The sequence below is a fragment of the Epinephelus lanceolatus genome, chromosome 20 (assembly GCF_041903045.1).
Source record: "Epinephelus lanceolatus isolate andai-2023 chromosome 20, ASM4190304v1, whole genome shotgun sequence".
Taxonomy (NCBI): domain Eukaryota; kingdom Metazoa; phylum Chordata; class Actinopteri; order Perciformes; family Serranidae; genus Epinephelus; species Epinephelus lanceolatus.
In genome coordinates this window covers 24,998,421-25,019,231 of record NC_135753.1, presented here as the reverse complement: position 1 = coordinate 25,019,231, position 20,811 = coordinate 24,998,421, and the positions used below count along the sequence as shown (strand labels likewise).

Genomic DNA, 20,811 nt, shown 5'->3' with positions numbered 1-20,811 from the left:
TGCCCTCACCTTGTCTGGGACCATGATGTTAGGAAGGACGAGGGAGGGCGACATGTCCATGGAGGTCTTCTTGTGTTTCGGTTTGTGCCTGTCCCGCTCCTTGTGTTTCTGTGCATGGAGAATAAGGGGAAAAAAGGAGAAACAGATGGGTAAGGCTGCTGAAGACATGATACAGGGAAGAGAGAAATAAAGACAGACACAGAAAGAAACAGATCTGCTCCTACAACCCTTATTTAATAACCCTCTGCATATTAGGAACAGTGGATACGGAGACATACTGGAGCATAATTGCAATTGTTCTGTATCCAAAGAGAGCAAAAATAAAACAAACTAAAAGGTATGAGTGATTAGGATATAAGCACAAAAGAGGAAGCGTGTGTGTGTGCGTGTGTGTGTGTGTGTGTGTGTGTGTGTGTGTGTGTTTGAGTGTGTGTGATAGAAAGAGAGAGCATTACATTTCAAAGGCTCAGTCTGAGATGAAAGCTAAGAGATCCACAAACACAAAGAGAGTGATGGAAGAGTGATAAAGAATGGGCAGGAGGAAACAGGAATTCAGCTCGCTGCGGTTTAGAGCAGAGTGCGTCTAAGTGCCTCTTGCCGTGCACAAGGTCTCATCGTTACATCCAATCATATCCTCCTCCTTGGACCATCACAGCTCAATTTACACCCTTGCTATCACACGCGCACCGCCACCCTACTCTCGCACCCCGAGGTGGCGACTGGGTGCCAGCGCATTTACACCTCACATGCGCGCCCCACCACCCTGACACCTCTCTGCACAGGCATACAAGCAGACAGGTGCATGTGCGCTCACACACGCACTCTCACATGGACACTCGCGTACACGCATGCAGGCACAAACACACACTCTCAAAGATAGGCGGTGAAAATATGCAGCGATCCTGAGAGACAACACGGGACTCAACATGCTTGTGATGTTCAGTGTCATGACAACTCTGAAACACTAGAAAACGCCCATCCCCCCATTCGTCTCCCCCCCCCCCCCAGGGTGACTGCACGGAGGCTGGCAACAGTTTAGCCAGACTTCCTCTATGAGTGGCAGTTAACAGACACCAGCAGCCAAATTAGGAGATAGCAGCTCCACTGTAACCTCTCTCCACGCTGGCTTCCGCTGATGCTAACGCTCTGGGGTTAGGAGACAAATGTTGCAGACTTCTGTTTGTGTGTGCATTTGTAAGGTGTAACTTGGGACTACGGCTGCAAACAAACAGTTATATTCCCTTTTGTCTCCCGTTAATTAGCTTTAAAGTTAAAATCATCTTATTCCATGCTGCCTGACAGTATCATATAGGTTCTGTAAGTTTGTTCCAGCTCAGTGTTTTTTACGTTTGCACCATCCTTACAAATAAAAACATTCTAGATGTTCTGTGCATCATTTTACACATATTTCTCAAAAAAAAAAAAAAAAAAAAAAAAAAAAATCTGACATGTTTTGTATCTTTGGATCTTCACTTGAATTTAGAATAAGGTTCTGTGAGTCTGAGCAAAGTTTGGCACAGCATGAGTTTGTAATGATTGACCTACTGGTGAGTCGCTCTTTGGGTTTTAACCCCTGGCGATTTCAACTCATCAAGTGAAAGTCTAGATTGTAAAATGGACAAAATGGCAATGACAAATGGAATCACATCTTCACAGAGCACAGGGAGGTGTCTTGAAAATTGCTTGCTTTGTCACACCAACAGTCGACAACCCAACGATAATCAATTAGAAGTGATATAAGAGGGAAAAAGGTACATCCTTACATTTAAGAGGCTAAAATCAGCCACTATTTTCCTTTTTTGCTTAATGAATTAGGGCTCATTCACACCAGGAAAGTCCACGGAAAAAGTTGCCAAAAAATTTTACACCTTCATTTGGTTCGGTTCACTTTCACACTGCACTTTTTAAAGCGGACCAAACCCTGGACAATGTAATGCAGTTACAACAGCTTCTCGTTTGGGGGCAGTATTGTTCAAAACAACCACTGACCAGGAAGAAAAAAAACATGAGGAAGAAAACCTGGCTCATCGATTGGTCAGGACCGAAAAACGGAAATCCATCCCCTTCAGCTGGCTTGGTCACCACTAGTCTCTATATACAGACTCTACATTCAGTGAATGTAGAGTCTGTAGGCAAACCCCGGAGATCTTGCCTCCGGAAGGAGAGCGGAAGAGCCCTGGTTTCCGGTTGTAGGCTGTTTGTAGTCCGCGTGACATTGATCAATCACGTTTGAGCCGGCTGCAGTTGTTGCCAGGTTAAATGGTCTGTGCGGTGAACTAACGAGGTGGAACATAATTGGCGTCACTGCAAACTCTGAATCCATCGCAATGGTTCAGCATATTTACTTAAAAATGGAAGTCGGAAACGGAAATTCGCCTCCTCCGCCCAAATCAAACCAGAATGCCAAAAAATCGGGGATCTGCCCCCAGAGGCTGTGTTGCTGTCTGCCGGAAGTCAGATGCCAAATACAGCCGATGGGTTCCGAGAATGGATCACCACAAAACGCACTGTGCTCTATGTCACTTCCTCTCTTTGGTTCGCTGGATAGTCCGCTTGCATTTCCCACTGTAAGCGACCAGCACCAGTTTATTTTCTGCAGACTGTCCCCACACTGTTTGAAACTACTTTAACAATCACTGTCTACTGTGAGAGTTTTTCCGATACCAATACCGGTGTAGGAAATGTCTCTTATATTGCCTAAAATGGTGGATAAGAGATCAGCAAGTATAGAAGTCTGTGCACCGATCCGAAACCACATTAAGTAGAAGTCAAACTATATAATAATAAAAGAAAGCTCTATGGTGTTCTGTATTTATCTGTTAGTGTTTTACAAAGGGTTTAACCTGAGGTTTGCCATCCAACGATCATTTTAGACCCATACAGGGTCAGCAGTATATAGCTGTGTTTAAAATGCAATGGTATTGGATCAGTGCTCCTTATCGGCTGATACGCAAGTTAAGGAATCGGAATTAGGAAGGAAAAAATGGTATCTACCTACTTTGCAAATTTGCTACAGAAGGCAACTATCCATAGAGGAACATAGGATAAAGTGAGTGACTTCACAAAGTAACGACTGCAACGAAGAGGAGAGAAGGTAGTGGAGAAAAGGAGAGTGAGAGGGAGACAGAGAGGTATATTCTTTGGGATTCCCTTGTTGTTTTTCATTAACATTCCAGAGGTAGGTGTTGATGGACAGAGGCTGAGCTGAGAGGGTCGGATAACACACACACACACACACACACACACACACACACACACACAGACGCACACTCACACTCACACACAGAAGGACCCGAAGCGCTGGGCGTGGGAAACATAACACACACACAATGTACCCCTGACACACCCTTATCAATCAGGTCAATTGATTATACAGGCAGAGACAAAGCCTTTCAGCGTGTCCTCTCCCCTCTTTCTCTGTCGCTGACCATTAGCAGCCTGATCATTTGACATGTCCGAGTGCTCTTTGAGACTGTGTGGGGTAAATATGAGAAGTGGCACAGAATGAGGGCCACGTCTATTTATCAACAAACCCCCAAGCAATGAGCGATACAACAGTGGGCTGAAATCCTCTCTGTCTATGTCGAACGCTGGTCATGAGGCTCTGAACTGGGAAACTCCCCTTTCAGTGGACAAACACTGTTTCTTGTATTTCTTCTTTACAGCTATGAAAATATTTGCCTGGAACGTTCTTAAGTCTCTCGGCAAAGATGGGCATCTTGATTTTTGCATTTTTACATTTGGTAACTACATATCAATTCTTTGAAACAATTTCAGTTCTCATTCTGCTGCTGCTCTCTGCTGCTAACCAGGAAAAGTGCTCATTGTTAGCCTTGTAATATTAATTTTTTAATGAATATTTTCAATTTTATACCCTCTACTTTCTCCTCTGGTATCAAAAATGGTGTTGAATATCCATATATTTCAAGGTATTGTATCACAGTTACAAATTCCAGTACTGTGACACTAACTGTAACAATCTGTTGATTATTTATCAATAAAATGATAGGACATAGCGAACAAGGGCCACAAATAAGTCAGAGAACCCAAGTTGATTTGCCAAACCAGCGGTCCAAAATCTAAAAATATTTATCTTATAATCAAATAAAACAAATAAAAAAAGCTAATTCTCACATTTGAGAGGCTGAAACCAAAAATGTTTTCACATTTTTACTTGATAAATCACTCACAAATTATCAAATAATAGAAACCACAGTTAAATAGTTTTCTATAAATTGACTGCTCAATTACTTGTTTAATTATTACATTAAATCAAATTGCCGTTTTAACCGCACAGTGTGTGAAAGACTGGTACTTTTCCTTGCTGAAATGTTGACAGACAAGAAATTAAAATTCATTTAACTTTGCTAGATGCAGGTAATAAAGTAAATTGTACCACTGATACAAGGGAAAAAAATCATATTGCTATTTAATTTGATGTAACATGCATCTTAAATGCTTCACAAGTCAACGCAGTGGCCTCAGGAGGAAGATGAAAGGCTGCAGACACAGAAGGGAGGAGGGCTGAGGAGAGGCGAGGAAAACGGTGGGGGGACGGACAGAGGAACAGGAAGTAAGGGGGAAAATAATCCGCCCTGGCCTGGCAGGAATTCCCCTGTGCAGTTTCCTGCAGGATTTCTGACCAGCCATTGTGTATGTATACATGCGTGTGCGTGTGTGTGTGTGTTTCCTGCAGGCCAGTGGCCAGTGTGGGGATCTTTTAGCCCCTGCTGCAGTTAGACTGCAGGGTCTAAGATGAGGTGGGTATACATCTGAGCCCCCAAACCACATAACAAATGCATGAGTGGATGTGTGGACACACACACACACACACACATCTGAGAACTACTGATCTCTGACCCTGGAATGTGGATGCAGAGTGTGTGTGCGTGTGTGAGAGCGTAAATGAGTGAAGAGGGGGGGATACTCTGACTAATGCAAATAAGGCAATATTAACAAAAACCAGAGCAGAAGGGCTGGATAGTATTTGAACACACACACACACACACACACACACACACACACACACACACACACACTCATCCTGATGCCAGTATTGTTTGACACAATGACCACGCACACAAATAAACATCACACAACATGCTAAATACTAAATTTGGATTCCACTAATTACTTTATGACTCAACACAATGACACATCTATTGTCTTTTTTCATGCTTGTCTATCAGAAACAATGAACTACAACCAAAAAAAGATGGAAAAGGAAAGCAGAAGCGACAAAGTCTTTTTGGCACAGCATCATGGTCAAAATCTCTACAGAGCTGCTGTCTGCGTAAACACAGGTTTAAAAATAAATGTCATCTGAATATGAACATTTCATTCAGTAGATTTTGAACAATTATCTGTCGGGACATTCAGAAAACTAAAAACTATCACTAAGCTGATTTTAAAGATCGATATCAGTCATATGCAGCCCTGTGAAACTTCTGTCTTTCTACATTATATCTGGTATGTGTCCTCTGAATCAGTTGTTACACTGTGTGTTGTAAACTGATTTTATACAAAACTTGGCGCAAAACATCTGTATAAAACAAGCAGCTGAAATTATTGCAGAATTTATCTGATTGAAAAGCTGCAGCAGCCACTTGTAACATTTTAAACTTTGCTCAGAGCTTTTACATGTTATGTTTTCACAGTTGGTTTATATTGTTAATACAGGCAGTTTCTTCCTAATGCAGATTTAAAGCATCCCCTGCCTAAATTGAATTGGTTTCACAAATACACTTCGTATGCACTGTGCAGCTGCATTAAATATCAGGGACATATGGAGAGTATTTTAGAAACTGAGCAGAATTATGGGCAAATAACTTCATTGAGAAGTCACCTTGTAACTAGGGCTGTCAGCATTAACGCATTAATCACAATGCGATTAAGGTCGGAACATATTTTTTTTTTTTTTTTTTTTTTTTAAATCACGTGCTGCTATTTTGTCCCTTCAACGCATCCCTAAGGGTAGTAGTGAAGCCGCTGCAGCAGTGATGGAAAATAAGACACCACTGCACTTCTGAATTTCACTATAAAAACCTCACAGACGGCTCTGTTGACAAGTCAAAAGTAAAATGCACCTTGTGTCAAACAGAATTAAAATATCAACTATGAGCTAAGCACACAAGTCCCGCTAACCAGTCTGATATCAGCAGGCAACCGTATCTCCAAAGCACTATTTTGGATGGAACTGAATCAAAAGCCCTTTTAAGACAGGAATTGCACAAATTTGCAGGAAAGCCCAATCAGTCTTCGTTAAGCATTGGCAGTATAAAAACAAAATCGGGGAGTGCAGCAAAATGCCGCCTACCTACTTTTGTTTATACAGAATGTGCCTTTTTCGGGGCAATGGGGGGCGTGAGCAAGTAACAAAACGTGTAGCTCAGCGTGTGATGTAAACAGTGACATACTCAAAGGGAAGCCGCGGCTGGTCAATCCTTCAGCGATTCTCTCGTAAGTCAGCCCATTCCTCACCGTTTCCGTCATCTGACAGTTAATGGCCTCTTTGTTTGCGAGGGCAAGGAGGCTGCGCAATTCCTTGTCTCCCCAGTTGCTCATCTTTACAGTGTCTGTCAGGTTTGCGTTTTCCTCTTGCTACTAGCTGCTCGCTAATTCCTGCTATCAGCTGTTTCCTGTTTATCCACCGCCAGTGGGTCGCACATGTGGTGTCATCAACAGCCCCTCCCGTTGTGGAAGGCCGCCTCGGTCTGTTTAAACTAAAAGGGTTCCGCCAATATGTCTACCCTATGAGGCGGAAAATTGGGCCCCTCAGATCAACTCGCGAATCCGGTGTCTAAACGCCCGCAGCTTGCTGGCAAAACGGCCCAACATTCGCGGAAAATCTGGCAGTGTAAAAGGGGCTAAAGAAGTTAGATACAGCTCTTACTGAATCGGTGGCAACTGACTGCAGACCAGTCAACATAATGAAGGACTTTGGTGTAAGAAATGTCCTGAGTTTGGCATGTTGTAACCAGTCATATGTCTTACCGTTACTGGGGAACAATAGTTTAATTCATACAGGACCTTTATGAATCATAGAGAGTAACTAAACTGGAAATCCTGAAAACTGTTGCTTGATTCCCAGTTAAGACACTGGTAAGACTTGCTCACCTTGTTAATATGGACTTCAAAACTGTTTTGAAATGTAAAATAATGGATTAAAAATGTGCAAACATGCGATTAAAAATATGATTAATTGCGATTTACTACTGAAATTCAGCAATTAACTGTGATTTTAAAAGGTTAACCATTCGACAGCTGTACTTATAACACATTTTATTCTTGTCAGATTGTTGTGATCCGCATTTGTTGCACAGTGAAAGTGTCTGTTTCTTATTCTTGTGTTGGTCTGGACTAAGCTTCCCTTGGGCTAAAATATTCCCACACAGTTGCACACACACACACACACACACACACACACAAAAGCTCTGGCTCACATGTCTGACTATGTCAAGTGCTTGTTCTTGCCTGTTTTATCTAATGAGTGTCCTTTGTTTGCAGCACTGTGCTTTGCAGCGATCCTGTTCACTGTAAGTGCTTGATAAACCTCACATACTAACACCACCTTTAATAATTGAAACATGTGAACTCTTCCCAGCGATTGGTGCTAAAGAAGGGAGGGAGGATGGATGCATGTTCAAAGTGCTGTCCAAACAGGGCACACTGTTGGGAGAGCTGGGTGGAAATAATCAATGACACTGAGCAGAAAACTCTCTAAACAGCTCAACTGTAAAGGGACAGTCATGTGGCTGCTTTAATAATGTATATATTTATACTACACGGAGCTGAATATCTCTACCCACCTACTATACTTAAAGGGTACATCCACATCAATACGTTTCTGTTTTAAAACATTTAGCATCAACACTACTGAGGCATTTTGAAACCCTTGAAACAGAGACCCCTGAAAACGCTGCTGACCCTGTTTCAATTTGAGAACTCCGAGGCTGTGTTTTAGTCTGGACGGGTGGAAACACAGACTTTTGGAACAATGATGCAGACACCCACATTCTCGTCCCAACTGGGTCTTATCAGTCACAACATGTCGAGCCAAAACATCATAGCTGGGCCTAAATACCTTCTGTGATTTCATCCTTCTTGTGTGGGTAGCCTGGTGTTTGTCATAGTTAAGTAACCAACCGCAGGGTAGATAATCTGCTTCTTGTTTACACACACGTGCATACCCAGTGTATGTTCACGTGATATGTGTATCAGGTGTGTTAGTAGGGACAGAGATTGCTAAAACGCTTGTGTGTACGGAGATAGCATTTGTTTTAAAAAGAAAATGTATTAATGTGGATGTGGCCTCATCCTGGCCTGCAATGTTGGAAATGGAGTATGACTACATTAACATGTTGCTTTTTGAGAATGAAACTTAAAATTTAGCCCGAGCCCTGTCCTCTGGTCTGCAAGGACTCACTACACATGACGAAAAACAAAAAGTGGAACAGATGACTTGACACCTCCTGTAAATTCAGATTTTTCGCAGCCTGTGATTACATGTTCTGCTAACAGCTGTGACTGATTAAGTCACACTAATGCAGCATTCATTAGAGGCGGCTGCGACGACTGGTGGGTGTTGGTGAGCTGCAGTCATACTAGCAGCTAATACCCGATCCAAATTCAGCCGACGCTGGGTCAATAAAACACCATTTCAGCACTCACTTGGACGTCAAATTAAAAAGGACTCATGTTATTTTAAAGGCCTCGCTGTAAAGCTGAAGGACGACACGTTGATGCGTTTTGAGGTGTGATAAATTTTTACACTCCCAACTGTTGGTGTGGATGATGGTATACTCAAATCAATTACATCTATATAACATTAGCATCTACTGCATAGTTTTTTTTCTTTGGAAACCAAACTACTAAACAAGTATGTTCCCTTATATCTGGGATATGATTTGTGAGCTGGGGATCTCTGTAGCACCACAATGCTTCATGTATAATGGAATGTTGCAGCTTCTGGGATTTGGATATTGCACTGGATTGGATTTTGGTAATATTTTGGTCAGCTGTGCAGCCCTACTTGAAAGTGATCCAAGGGCAGACATTTGTTAGGGTTTTGGTTAATTGTCATCATGTAATAAATAAAGATATAATAGCAAAGAGAGCCATAAAAAGCATCTACGAGACTTAATCAAAACCACACACCTCTTTTTCCATTTGCCTTGTTAATTCAAACAAAAATGTGTCTTCTGAGACTCCGCTTGTCATAAATTACGTCCTGCCAATACATTCAAAGACTGACTCCATAAATGCTCATTATAAAGCCATTATGAGAACCGCTGAAAAGTATTATTGATCAATGCTTTTACTGCGTGTTTGCCTGTCTCTGCACAGTGTGAGCGTGTGACAGTGAGGGCGTATGTTTCTGGTGGAGTCACAGTCGTGGTTTGGAGGCATAGAGAGGGTAAGATCTGAGGGCTGTCTTACCTTCTTGTCCGTGTCTGGGGGTCTATCCATACACTGAGAGGAAGAGTCACTTAAGCTTTGAGACCTACTACCACGGCCCCTGCTCCTTCGCTAAAAAAGGTAAAGAGGAACTCCAAGTTACTGGATGAAGTCCAAAGAAAAAGAGTCTAAAATGAGACCAAAAAAAAAAAAAAAAAAAAAAAAAAAAGAACTCTATGATACAAAAAATAAACAAAAGGTAAACTAAAAAAGGCTGACTGAACTCAAGGAAAACTCAAAAAACAGTCAAAAAACATTGTCACAAGCATTGGTAGAAAGTGGTGGTTACAGGAGTTAACTTACTGGTCATTAATGAGTAAAAAAAAAAGGCGAAAATACATTATACCTCCACTGTAGAAAAGACCATTCCTTTGTTCAACTTTCACTGACCAAATGTAACCATTAGGCAAAGTCATTCAAGTGCAGAACACCCATCAATATTACACATTAGAAAAACCGATCAGGACCGAGGGCAGCAGTGAAGCCCCACACAACCATAAGTTGTGTTTTATTGTTGTTTCAAAAACTCCTTTGCCAGAGCTGGGATCTAAAGAGGCATCATGGGACACTTTTGAGAGGTCTTGGTTATCGATCTCAGTCCGAGTCAGCTTGCTCTTGCTCATAGCATCTGTTGCCATGGTGATAAACAACTACATCCTCAAATTACAGCCAAATTACCTCCAGGCATAGATCAAGGCGTGTGTTTACCCAGTCTCTATTCAAACGTACGGATCCATGACCAGAGACTGTGTTTCTTTTGGCATTTCATGTAAAGCTGACTCTCTGAGGCAACCTGGTGCACCATGGGATAAATCCTCCTCTCCTGGCTTCACATACAGCTCCCTGGCAATCTCTTCCCTTTAAAAGTCTAAATCTGGATTTTCATACTGACATACTGTACGACACGTAAAGGAAAGGGATCATCAATTACTGTTCCTACTGAAAAACACTGGATTATCATTCAACCTTACAGACTGAAGAACACACTTGAATCATTCCTTGCCTAATTGTTAGGGTCATTTTCTCCACACCCTTTACAGAGATGGACTTTCAGGGTTTCTACACTCTTAGTTTAATAACTTCACTGCCCTGTAACCATGTTTTTACTGCTAAAGATCGGCTGCTTTGGAAGAACAGCTCAGGACAGAAAATTATGCAACAAGGTTTGCCAATCACTGTCATAGAGGAAGTTTGAAACCAAAGCTGTGTGCCAGAAACACCAAGTGTAGATGATTGTAAATGTAAAGTTGAGGCATTTACACTCCTTAGAAAGATACACAGTACTACAGCCTGGGTTACGTTATAAAAATACAAAATATGAGTCCCTGTATTTCGTTACAGTTTAAATTGGTGGTATTGAGATTGCAGATACTGTCTTTAAAAAGAGATTAGTCATTTGTTTTGCTTTATTTTCTCAAACACCATGTCCTAACTTACTGCAACACAGGCGAGCGTCAGTTTGACTGTATTGTTTTCTATTGAAATCTTCCGACTGGCTGAGGAGCTGCCATTTCGAGCTGAACTTTAGTTCGATGCTCTGTTTCTATGAACTCCTGTCGCTCACTTTGAAAGCTTTGAAATGGACGAGGAATGGCTGATTTGTGAATTAGATTGAGGAGTCACCTACACAACACCTACCCATTTAAATACAAAACCTAAATACAGGTGCAGCTGTTGGGAGGAAGATCCCCATGGCGCTGATAGTTCCTGGTAAATGACCTTCGCTATTAACAACCCTATTGCGGCAATAGCTGATAGTTACTTGGTTTGTTTACAGGACGTAATAGAGGTGGGTATTTAACGGATTCAGTGTGGACAGAGGGCGACGCTCGCTTGCTGTTAGGACATGGTGTTAAATTCACATGAGGAATGCATTTCCGATAAACAGATTTTTAAAAAGTCTGAGCAGTGCACCTGCCACACAATAATGGCAGAGGAAAAGCACAGCCAGGACACTTGTGTTTCTGGCATGGAAATACAAGAGCTCAGCAAGATGATTTTGACGTACTCCTAAAGTAATTCAAAGTGATTAGAATACGTACATTTTAATAATCTAAAAAAAATATGTTCCAAATTATATTTTAGAGCATGTGTTCAGTAATCTGTCTCGACGAAACCAACAACGAACAAGTAAAATCTAAGTTTGAAATGAAATCTGTCTGCTGATTGAGTCCAGTCAAATACCATATGTTGCTAACATGCCGTAAACATCCATCAAGTGGTATTTTATGAAACCCACTCTGCTAACAACATTGCTTTCCTCATCATTGATTCCCTCTCGTACATTCCTGTCATCCATACAATCTCAGCTTAATGACATTATGCCCCAGCATCCAAAGCCATTCATACACGATCAATATACCAGCATGAGTCTTTCCATCAGCTTTGTTAACACTGCAAAATGTCATCTGTGTGTGTGTGTGTGTGTGTGTGTGTGTGCGCACTATAAATAAAGCCTGCCCTGTGTTTCTATCCTACCACTGTTACAGAAATCATAATAGTTAGGTCACGCTCCCGTTTTTAATATTTGCGTCCCCCTCCCAGCTGATGCATACATGTGTATATCTTCTTATAGGCTGTTAACTATCAGGGCGGCAGAACAAAATCTGGAACACACCAGGGCGTCTCCTCAGTGAGTGTGTGTAATGAAAATGCATTTGCTCTGCATATCCAGTTGTTGGATTTGTGTGTTGATATGCCTATCCTTTTCATTCTGTTCTTATCTGATTGAATTCTGCTGAACAATGGGCCGGCTATTCACCTATCAGGTTTGCATTATGCTGGTTGCATATTCAGAGCAAGACTAACAGAGTACAGGAGATAAGGCAGCAATCATGGACAAGAAACCAGCAATCTGCCATTCAGGAGTGAATGCCAATTGTTTGGCGAAAAAAAGTCTGAAGTGCAGACAAAAGAGACTGTTCTTCTGTCTTCTTTACACAATATTTATCACTGTACTTTGTATGCTTACACCATCTAAAAAAGGAGTAGAAAAAGCTTCTCTAACAACACTGAACTAACAAAACACCAACACTGCAACTTATTTATTTAAACCATGTGTCCAATTTACATAAAGCAGCTTCTACTGCTGACTGAATAACAAAAGCTACCTGGAAATTTAAGATATAAATCACTGATATGTTATTTACCAAAGACTTTACAATACATAGACAATGATTAGCCTGACTTGGTTGACCTTATGGTGAAAACCAGGCTCGAAAGGACCCTATTCAGCACCTTTAAACCCAACCCGCCGTGCCCACTATGGGCTTAGCACCAATACACAAGGGACTGGAGGGGACCCTGGGCCACTATTAGAGAGATTAGAGGCATCAGGAAGGGAGGAGGAATAAGAGTGGATGGAAAGGGGTAGATGGAGGGTAAAGGACAGGTGGAAGAGAGGCAGGCAGTGGGGGGATGGAGGAAGCAGATGGGGGAGGAAGATAGATTAAGGAGGAGGGGGCAGAGGCCAACAGAGACCGGAAGCTGACTGAAGGAGGGAGATGGCTGAGCAGGAAGGAAAAACCAGCAACAGAGGAAAGGTTGGACAAAAGATAGAGAGGTGGAGGACAGAGGAGAAGGACAGGGATGAGAAAGGGTAAGGGAGGTAGAGACACACGAAAAAGGGAAGAGGTCATCTCTCAAGTGGCAGCAGAGGAGTGCCATGCTGTTCACAAGATGAACCGTACTCCTCACAGGTTTACAGGTAAACCAACATGTGTGTTATGTCTACACAGTGACTGGTTCTTATAGTTAGTGGAATGAAAAAAACACACATAAATCCTTGTTGAAAATGTTAAGAGAAGTGCACATACTCTTGTGCATATACATGTGCAACAAACATTGTTAATATACACACCAGTCAGAGTGGTTTCGTACACAAAACTGAGATCAGTGCTCAGATCTGAAGGAAACACACTGAGCCTAATACAAGCTAGTAAGTGAAACCTGTCATGTACCCTCAACTAGGGGCTTCCAAGAATCATTCGTCAACACTGTGCATCGTTGTAGACTAATTGCTCATCTGTAGTTTTAGCACGGTACAGTTAATAAAACAGTGGCATGCATCCGCAGCAGTTATGAAGCTAGGGGCGCTGTGTGGGTAGTTGTTGTTGAAGTCATAGTTGTGAGTCATAGTTGTGAGCTGAGATGGCCTTTTGACGAGCATTTAAAAGGTGGACAGAACTTTGGTTGTTGTTGAAGACAGATTTGTCATTTTCTATATTACGTAGGGCTGGGCGATGTAATGAGTATGTACAACATATCTCTATATTTCCAGGTAAGATATAGATTTAGACAACTCTGTTTAAATCACTATAGGGTCAAGTTGCGTTATGTAACGCATGCCAATGTGTATCCCTTCTCTCTTATTTCTCCTCTCTCTACTCAAAAGTTCTCCAGGAACACCAAGAGACTCTGTTTAATCCGTCTGTTAATTAGTCTACAGTGCGACATTGGTCTATATGTTGCTCGTGCTATGCTAAATCAGTCTGTGAGATGAATGAAATGACGGCATGAGCACATAGCACTGCATGTGTGGGAGACGGAAATGCTTGATTGTGTCAAGTGAGTGTGTTTGCTAGTTTGTGTGTGAGGTCGACTGTAGTGACTGCTGTTCTTCTTGGTAATTGTAGTCTATTGTGTGACTTTGAGACAGTACCTGGATGCAGGCGACAGATCTGTTTAAAAAAATGCAGCCACAACACAGACGTTGCATATACAAGATGTATATAACGTGAACAAAGAATTTCTCACTCCTTCCTTCCTTCCTTCCTTCCTTCGGCCTCTCTGTTGGTGCTATGTGCATAATTAAGATTAATAGCCTAAATAAATAAAAATATTTAAATCATTTTCCAGCACTAGATTCATTTAAAACAACTTTTTAACTGCCCCCACAAAGATTTTTTAATTATTTCAAAACTAATTGATACTTTTATACTCATGTTATAGTTTTGTGTGCTGTGCTGCAAACCTTTAAACCTCTGTAGCTCCAGTGCTGTGTGCAAAAAGTTAACGTACAGCCCTGCTATTCATTTTATATGATGTTTCATTTACACGTTGTGCAGCTGCATATTTTCAAACAGGGAAAAAAAGTCCGTCTTTGCATTTCATTTTGTTCACAGTCTGTTTTATAAAAGTGCCTGTGACATCTCAAATGTGGCACTGACTTGCAATTTCATACAAACTACTGAGATATATATTGTGTGTTGCCATTCAGCCTGAAAATACCGAGGTATAAAGTTTTGTCCATATCGCCCTGCCCTAACATTATGCCATTTTAAATAAACAAAATTTAAGGTGTTTACAGAAAGCTGCAGCTATCTCTGCAAGAAAGCAGTTGTTGCTGCAGTCAAACAGTATCTCCAGCTCAGACAAGCTACTCCCAGGTGGGTCCTTCCTTCATTAGTCAACCCTTTACTGGTTGTATTTGAGACCTTTTTTTAAGGAATTGATCATTATAGTTGGGTGGATAATACATTTCCAGAGATGCAGATATGTCAGTTTGTAGGTTTATACTATCATATTTATAAAAAACACAAGCTTCCTCCTTGGTTAACTAGTACACTCAATGATTAATCATCTTAAACTACAAAATCAAAATACATGAAAATATAATTTGTCCTCACATGTGCAGAAATAGGTTATGGCAACAATAGAAAAGGTCAGTTGAGAATAATGACATACTGTCTAGTGATGTGTGAAGTTGTGGTTCAGAGTATCAAAGGTTTTGTAGAATATGACAGAAATATGAGAAGACACTCACCAATTTGCTGTGGTGGTATTTGCAATATCCACAGTACTTGACATTGTCTGCGTCCGATCCTTGTTCCTCACATAACAACCCCGCAAACTGGGCACTGCGGCAGAGAGGAGTGTGAAGGAAATTAAACCTTTCAACATTTATGTGCAGCATTGTAACAAAAAAAGAATTGTAATTACAACAAGTGCTGAACATGAAACAGTATGATTTGAACACAGCAAAGCAAACACAGAGGTGGCATAAAAATCCAGATTTTGCCACTCTAAAGCAGATGTAATATCTTAATATCCACAGTAACTCAAAGTTCTTACTACTACATGACTCCAAAGTATTTCATATCTACACATCTTTACTCTGGTTTGAGTGGAACACAGCAGAAACAATCTCCTCCTTGTCTAGAGAGGTTAATGTGATGTGAACTGCTCTCACCATGTGACATGGAAGGCCTGCCTGCAGCCATGTTTGTTGCAGGTCATACAGGCTCCAGTGGCGGCTTTACTCTCTCTGCCCTGGTCCTCACAGATATAACATGTCTACACACACACACACACACACACACACACACACACACACAGAGAGTCCATTTATTTATTTATTTGGAGCCCATTAGCCACTACCAAGGTTGCAAGTACTCTTCCTGGGGTCAACACAAGGTAGCATTACATCATGTAGAGCAAGTATGTCATTAAAAATCCAGGACAAAAGGGCACAAGAAACAAAAAGAAAACAGGCAAGGTACAAAAACAAACATTTAAATCAACCACAATGAATCTTTTAATTACTATCATGGTGAAATTGTAAGATATTAATCAGCCCCTCCAGGAATTTGTGATGCTGCAATCGCAACAAATCTAACCAATCTTCCTGCATTCTGTGCGGCCGTGCAATTTTGTCCAATCACCGCAACTTTTCCGCCATTTTGACCAGCCTCCCGTGAGTTTCACCAATTACAGCAGTCCCCTGTGCACCGTAATGGACATTCGTCACCAAATTCACTTCCTTGTTTATGGTATGAAGATGCAGACGTGCGATTCTAATGTCCCGCAATTACCAACAAAAATTACTGCTAAAGACTGTGCAAAACAGTTTCTTCATGTTCTTCACGAAAGCGGAGGTAAACTGTTTTGTGGTGGAACACAAATGAAAACCACGGACTGACAAACTAATGCGAAACATATTCGGAGAATGGCTGAAACTAGCAGACCACAGACCAGACAAATCACTGTGACAGAGGCTGTTGCATTCAAATCTGTTCCAAGCACTGAAAGAGTAAGGGTAAGTTAGATTAAATACGCATGGTTGGAAGAATCATTAGTTTATTATAATTGCAAGAGAGGTGTGCTTGCCTGTTAATGTGACAAGCTGTGTGCGTGTGTGTGAATACGTGTGTGCCAGGATGGGAAATTAACTTTTCAAAATGTGAACATCTACCAGCCACTGACATATATGTTCAAATTCAATTCATTCAACAGTACATTATTATTTTGTGTCTTAAATCCACCAGCAACAACCAGTGTGTGAGACCTCAGACCAGATTTCAGGTTTATTCCCCCTGGAACAAGTTACCTTTGTTTTTTTAATGAATTGCACAAAACAAAAGACACTTTTTTTGCACTTTTCAGAGTCTCCCGCAATTTCATCACAACAAGTATGTTTAAAACACTGCAACTTTTATTGCAATTTTTTTTAGAAAAGCTGCCACGAAATCAGGCATTTTAGACCGCAACAATCCCCAAAAAACCTGCGAAATCCTGGAGGGTCTGATTATTTAACAAAATGTGTCCAGTTTGGAGATGGGCTGGTGTTCTGTGGTTTTGGGTGTTTCTTTAACTTCTTTTTAAAACCAATTTTAGTTGTTAAATGTGCAATGATCGATGGCAAAACACTACATTTTTATTCCTCTGAACACAACAGTTTGTTACCTTGCATTAGTTACTGAAACAGGAAGTGAAAACCAACCACTCTTGATGCCTGCATAGTATCAAAGTTATGGTCATTGCTACTACACGAAAAAATATATTTGGGATTTAGACAATTAGGAGAACCATTTTAATTACAAAAACAGGCTCAGACCCTTATAATTACATTGTATACATGTTTGTTACCTTGTTGTAGCGCTCATGTGGCACTGACTGTAGCACTATGGGCTCCATAGTGGAGACATTGGCGAATTCCACTTCAGGTATATAAAGGGCACAAACAACATGGGCCCAGCCTGCAAAGACACACAGAAAATAACCATCAACCTCTGCACATATATGACAGCATAAAGGTGGCAAATTTCCGAGTTTACACAATGAGGAAAATTGATATGTGTAACGCGCTTTTTAATTTGTTGGTTGCAAGTTACAAAAGGACTGATAGAGGACTGATATCCTGAGCTGATCCATACATCACAAAAAGAATTTTATCAGCTGGGTAAAACAAAAACATCCTTTCTCCTGCACATTCTTCAGAGTTGTAACTCATGACACCGACTTGAAAAAATGTGAAGTCTCTACACTAAATGCATAGCATTTCTGCATTTGGTCCCGTATATTTCAGTTGGTGGACATGTTGCCTTTTGAACTTTGGTGTGGATCAAACAACCAAACAAAGACAGCCAATCGTGTTGCATGATACATGATACATCATCTACTCTGACTCTATCTGCACAGTGTAATTAATATCTATAAAACTCAATACAGTTTTGAGGAATACTCGTGTCCAGGTATTTCCTTCTGAGCTCTTTGTGACCATTAGTAACGATAAAATAAGCCTTTAGACTTGACAAAAGACGGACAGAAGCACAGCACAACTCAAAAACATTTGAATGTGTTCCTTGTTAGTCCATGAAACTTTTGATTTGTTGTCACTGTGAACCCAAAATGCACCAGACCAAAAGGCAACAATGCATAATATTTCTTTGACCCAAGCACAACACAACTGTGGTCCGAACCCATCATTAATGTGTCAAATTGCAGTTTTTCATTCACATATTAAACATAAATTAAACCGAGTTCAACTTTGAAACGCTGAAATCGTAAATGTTATAATTTGCAACCTGGTAGTTAATCTATCTAAGTAGCCGTTTATTGAGCCCTAACACACACAGCTGCCTGTCAGTGAAGACAAACTGGGGGCGGTGGAATGACAGTGGGGCATAGTGGAGTGGCAGCAGAATTGACGACGGGCTGAGGAGGAGCAGAAGGCGGTCAACGCGAGGTCAAATGGAGGTGGGAGTCTCCTGCCACGCTGGAGGTGTCTGTTTTTCCCCATAGCGGAAACAAAAACAGGCTTAAACTTACAGTTGAACCCCTGACCTGCCTTTGACCTGGTGAGCGGGACAGGGGGAGGAGAGCAGAGGGCGGGACGGAGGGGAGGCAGCGAGTGTGAAATGGGGGCATGTTGTTGTTTTGAAGTCCCTCCAAGAATCTGGAAGAGGCCTATAAAACAGGACTATAAAAGTGGCACAGCCTTCCTCCTCAAACTGAGCATTCACACTTTTACACCCCAAAAACCCAACAAAGCGTCCCTTTACAAACATCCCTCACGGCAAGACGTTATCAGAGTCCAACCAGTTCGGACAATGTGCTTAAACTTTGTTGCTAACGAGGCTAAAGTGTGGTGTGAAATAAACAATAAAAGAAAGAGGTAAAAAGCTGCCACTTGATAATGGCTTTATGAGCTTCTGTGGTAAACCATGACACCATCCCCAGGTACAAGAAAACTGGTGCACTTGTTTCCATCACAATCCTTTAACTATGCATGTGAGAGATCGTGTTTGAAACATTTTCTAGGGTGCAAATTCTTTCAACTTTGTATGTCATCATCTTTAAACTCCTGCCGTGAGGAAAGCACAGATATTTACCGGGTACCTACAACTAAAGAAGACAAACAGCAGCTGTAAACTTACTTTCTGTCGGCCTCTACGTCTTCCCGCTATACATTAAGACGCTAGATCAAATACCCATTTCAGACTAATCCCTTTGCTCTACTTTATTACTGTCCCACCTGAAATAACAGCGACTACCACACAGATCAACAAGTGAAGAGGAACTGACAAGAGCGGAGAAACGGACGGTCGGGGAAAGAGACGGTGAGAGAAAAATGGGAGGAAGAAGAGAGGGAGAGAGGGGTCATGGGAAGGGTAAAATAAAAGAGAAAGTAGTAAAACGGTGTGTGTTAGTGTTGTCCTGATGCCTCCCTGCAGGCCTGGACACAATCCCACAGCTGTGCCTCTCTCTCTGACTGACTCAACACACACACACACACACACACACATACACACACACACACACATACACACAGAATATTTACAGTCTCCACCAAGCTGACCTCCCAATGAACCCAGAGTGGAGACTCCTCACAGGCCATGCACTATACCCATCCTGGCCCGCCCCCTCATAAACATACACACACACACAGACACACACACATAAAACATGGACTGGCAAGGACGGCAGAGAGAGGCAGTGCACACAACAAACAGCGACATAACTCTCCCAGCACGCTCACACCCCTTAAACTTGCCGGTGACATGCAATTAATGACAAAATACACAAGAGGCTTACCACAGATGTGGGTGTGTGTATGTGTGTGTGTGTGTATGTGTTTAAGTAGCAGAGAGCGATTCTACCTCCGTTGTCTGTCCTCTTGAGGGCTCCATCTTTGTGGGGACACAGCTCACATCTCTGCGGGTAAAGAAGCAACACCAGGTCAGAAACAACAGGTCACCTACTCTGAGGGAGGTAAACACAGAAAAGTATGACAAATATGCGAGTGTGTGAGGTAAACTGGCACACGGCCCTGACTCGGGCACAAGGCCAGAAACTCTATGGGAAACACCCTCACTATCTGCCACCTGAGGTTGCTTCTTACTCCAACTGTGAGTGTGTTTTGTACATCAGCATATTCAAGTCCTCTGGCAATTATTTCTGCTGCTCTGAGCCCGACAATTGAACTCTTCCTCAACTCAAACTTAAGCTGCTGTTGCTCATCTTAAACTACAAAGAGCCCTGTGTGTGTGTGTGATCTGTACAAGAGTAGACAGACTCTTATGTCCCTTCTTTCCTTGTCTCTCCCACCAATATGTTTCTGTTGCACGTTTAAGTTCACACCTCACAAACAAGATATGAACGGTGCTTCAACTCCACCCTACTATCTTACAATAAATGTTGTAAACTTGTTGCTATAACTGTTTGATTTACTGTGAAGTTCTGTTTGTTAAGTGCTGTGCAGTCAAATCAATGCTTCATTTACTCTTCAATCCACAGTCTGTCTTATCTCGGCGCCCGCAGACGACAGAGCAGATGATCTTTAATATAACCATTTAAACGCCACAGGTGTAAATGCCCGTTGCAAATATATTTACCAGACAAACAAAGCAGAATCATAAATGTCCGACTCCACTGGTCAATTTGATTGAGACAGGGTAATGGATTCTTCATTTGTCAGATTTTCAGATTGAAAAATAAGGGCGATTATTTATCTCTCGTCCATTATCGTAACACTTTGCAGGAAGTTGAATACCTCACTTTACAACATGCATTTTTCATGAAGGCACTCTGCCTATCAGAAGATCATGGTTATCCAGTAGTTTGCGCACAATGTAA

The 20,811-nt window shown here is 41.6% G+C and overlaps 1 protein-coding gene across 1 annotated transcript in view; it reads right to left on the bottom strand.

Annotated features, from left to right (window-relative positions):
- mllt10 (MLLT10 histone lysine methyltransferase DOT1L cofactor) overlaps positions 1-20,811 on the bottom strand; it is a 52,295-nt gene that overhangs the window by 24,736 nt on the left and 6,748 nt on the right. The window contains 6 exon segments of the mRNA XM_033639120.2: positions 10-108; positions 9,439-9,528; positions 15,221-15,314; positions 15,647-15,750; positions 17,323-17,432; positions 19,836-19,890. Coding sequence (XP_033495011.2) covers positions 10-108; positions 9,439-9,528; positions 15,221-15,314; positions 15,647-15,750; positions 17,323-17,432; positions 19,836-19,890 — 552 coding nt within the window.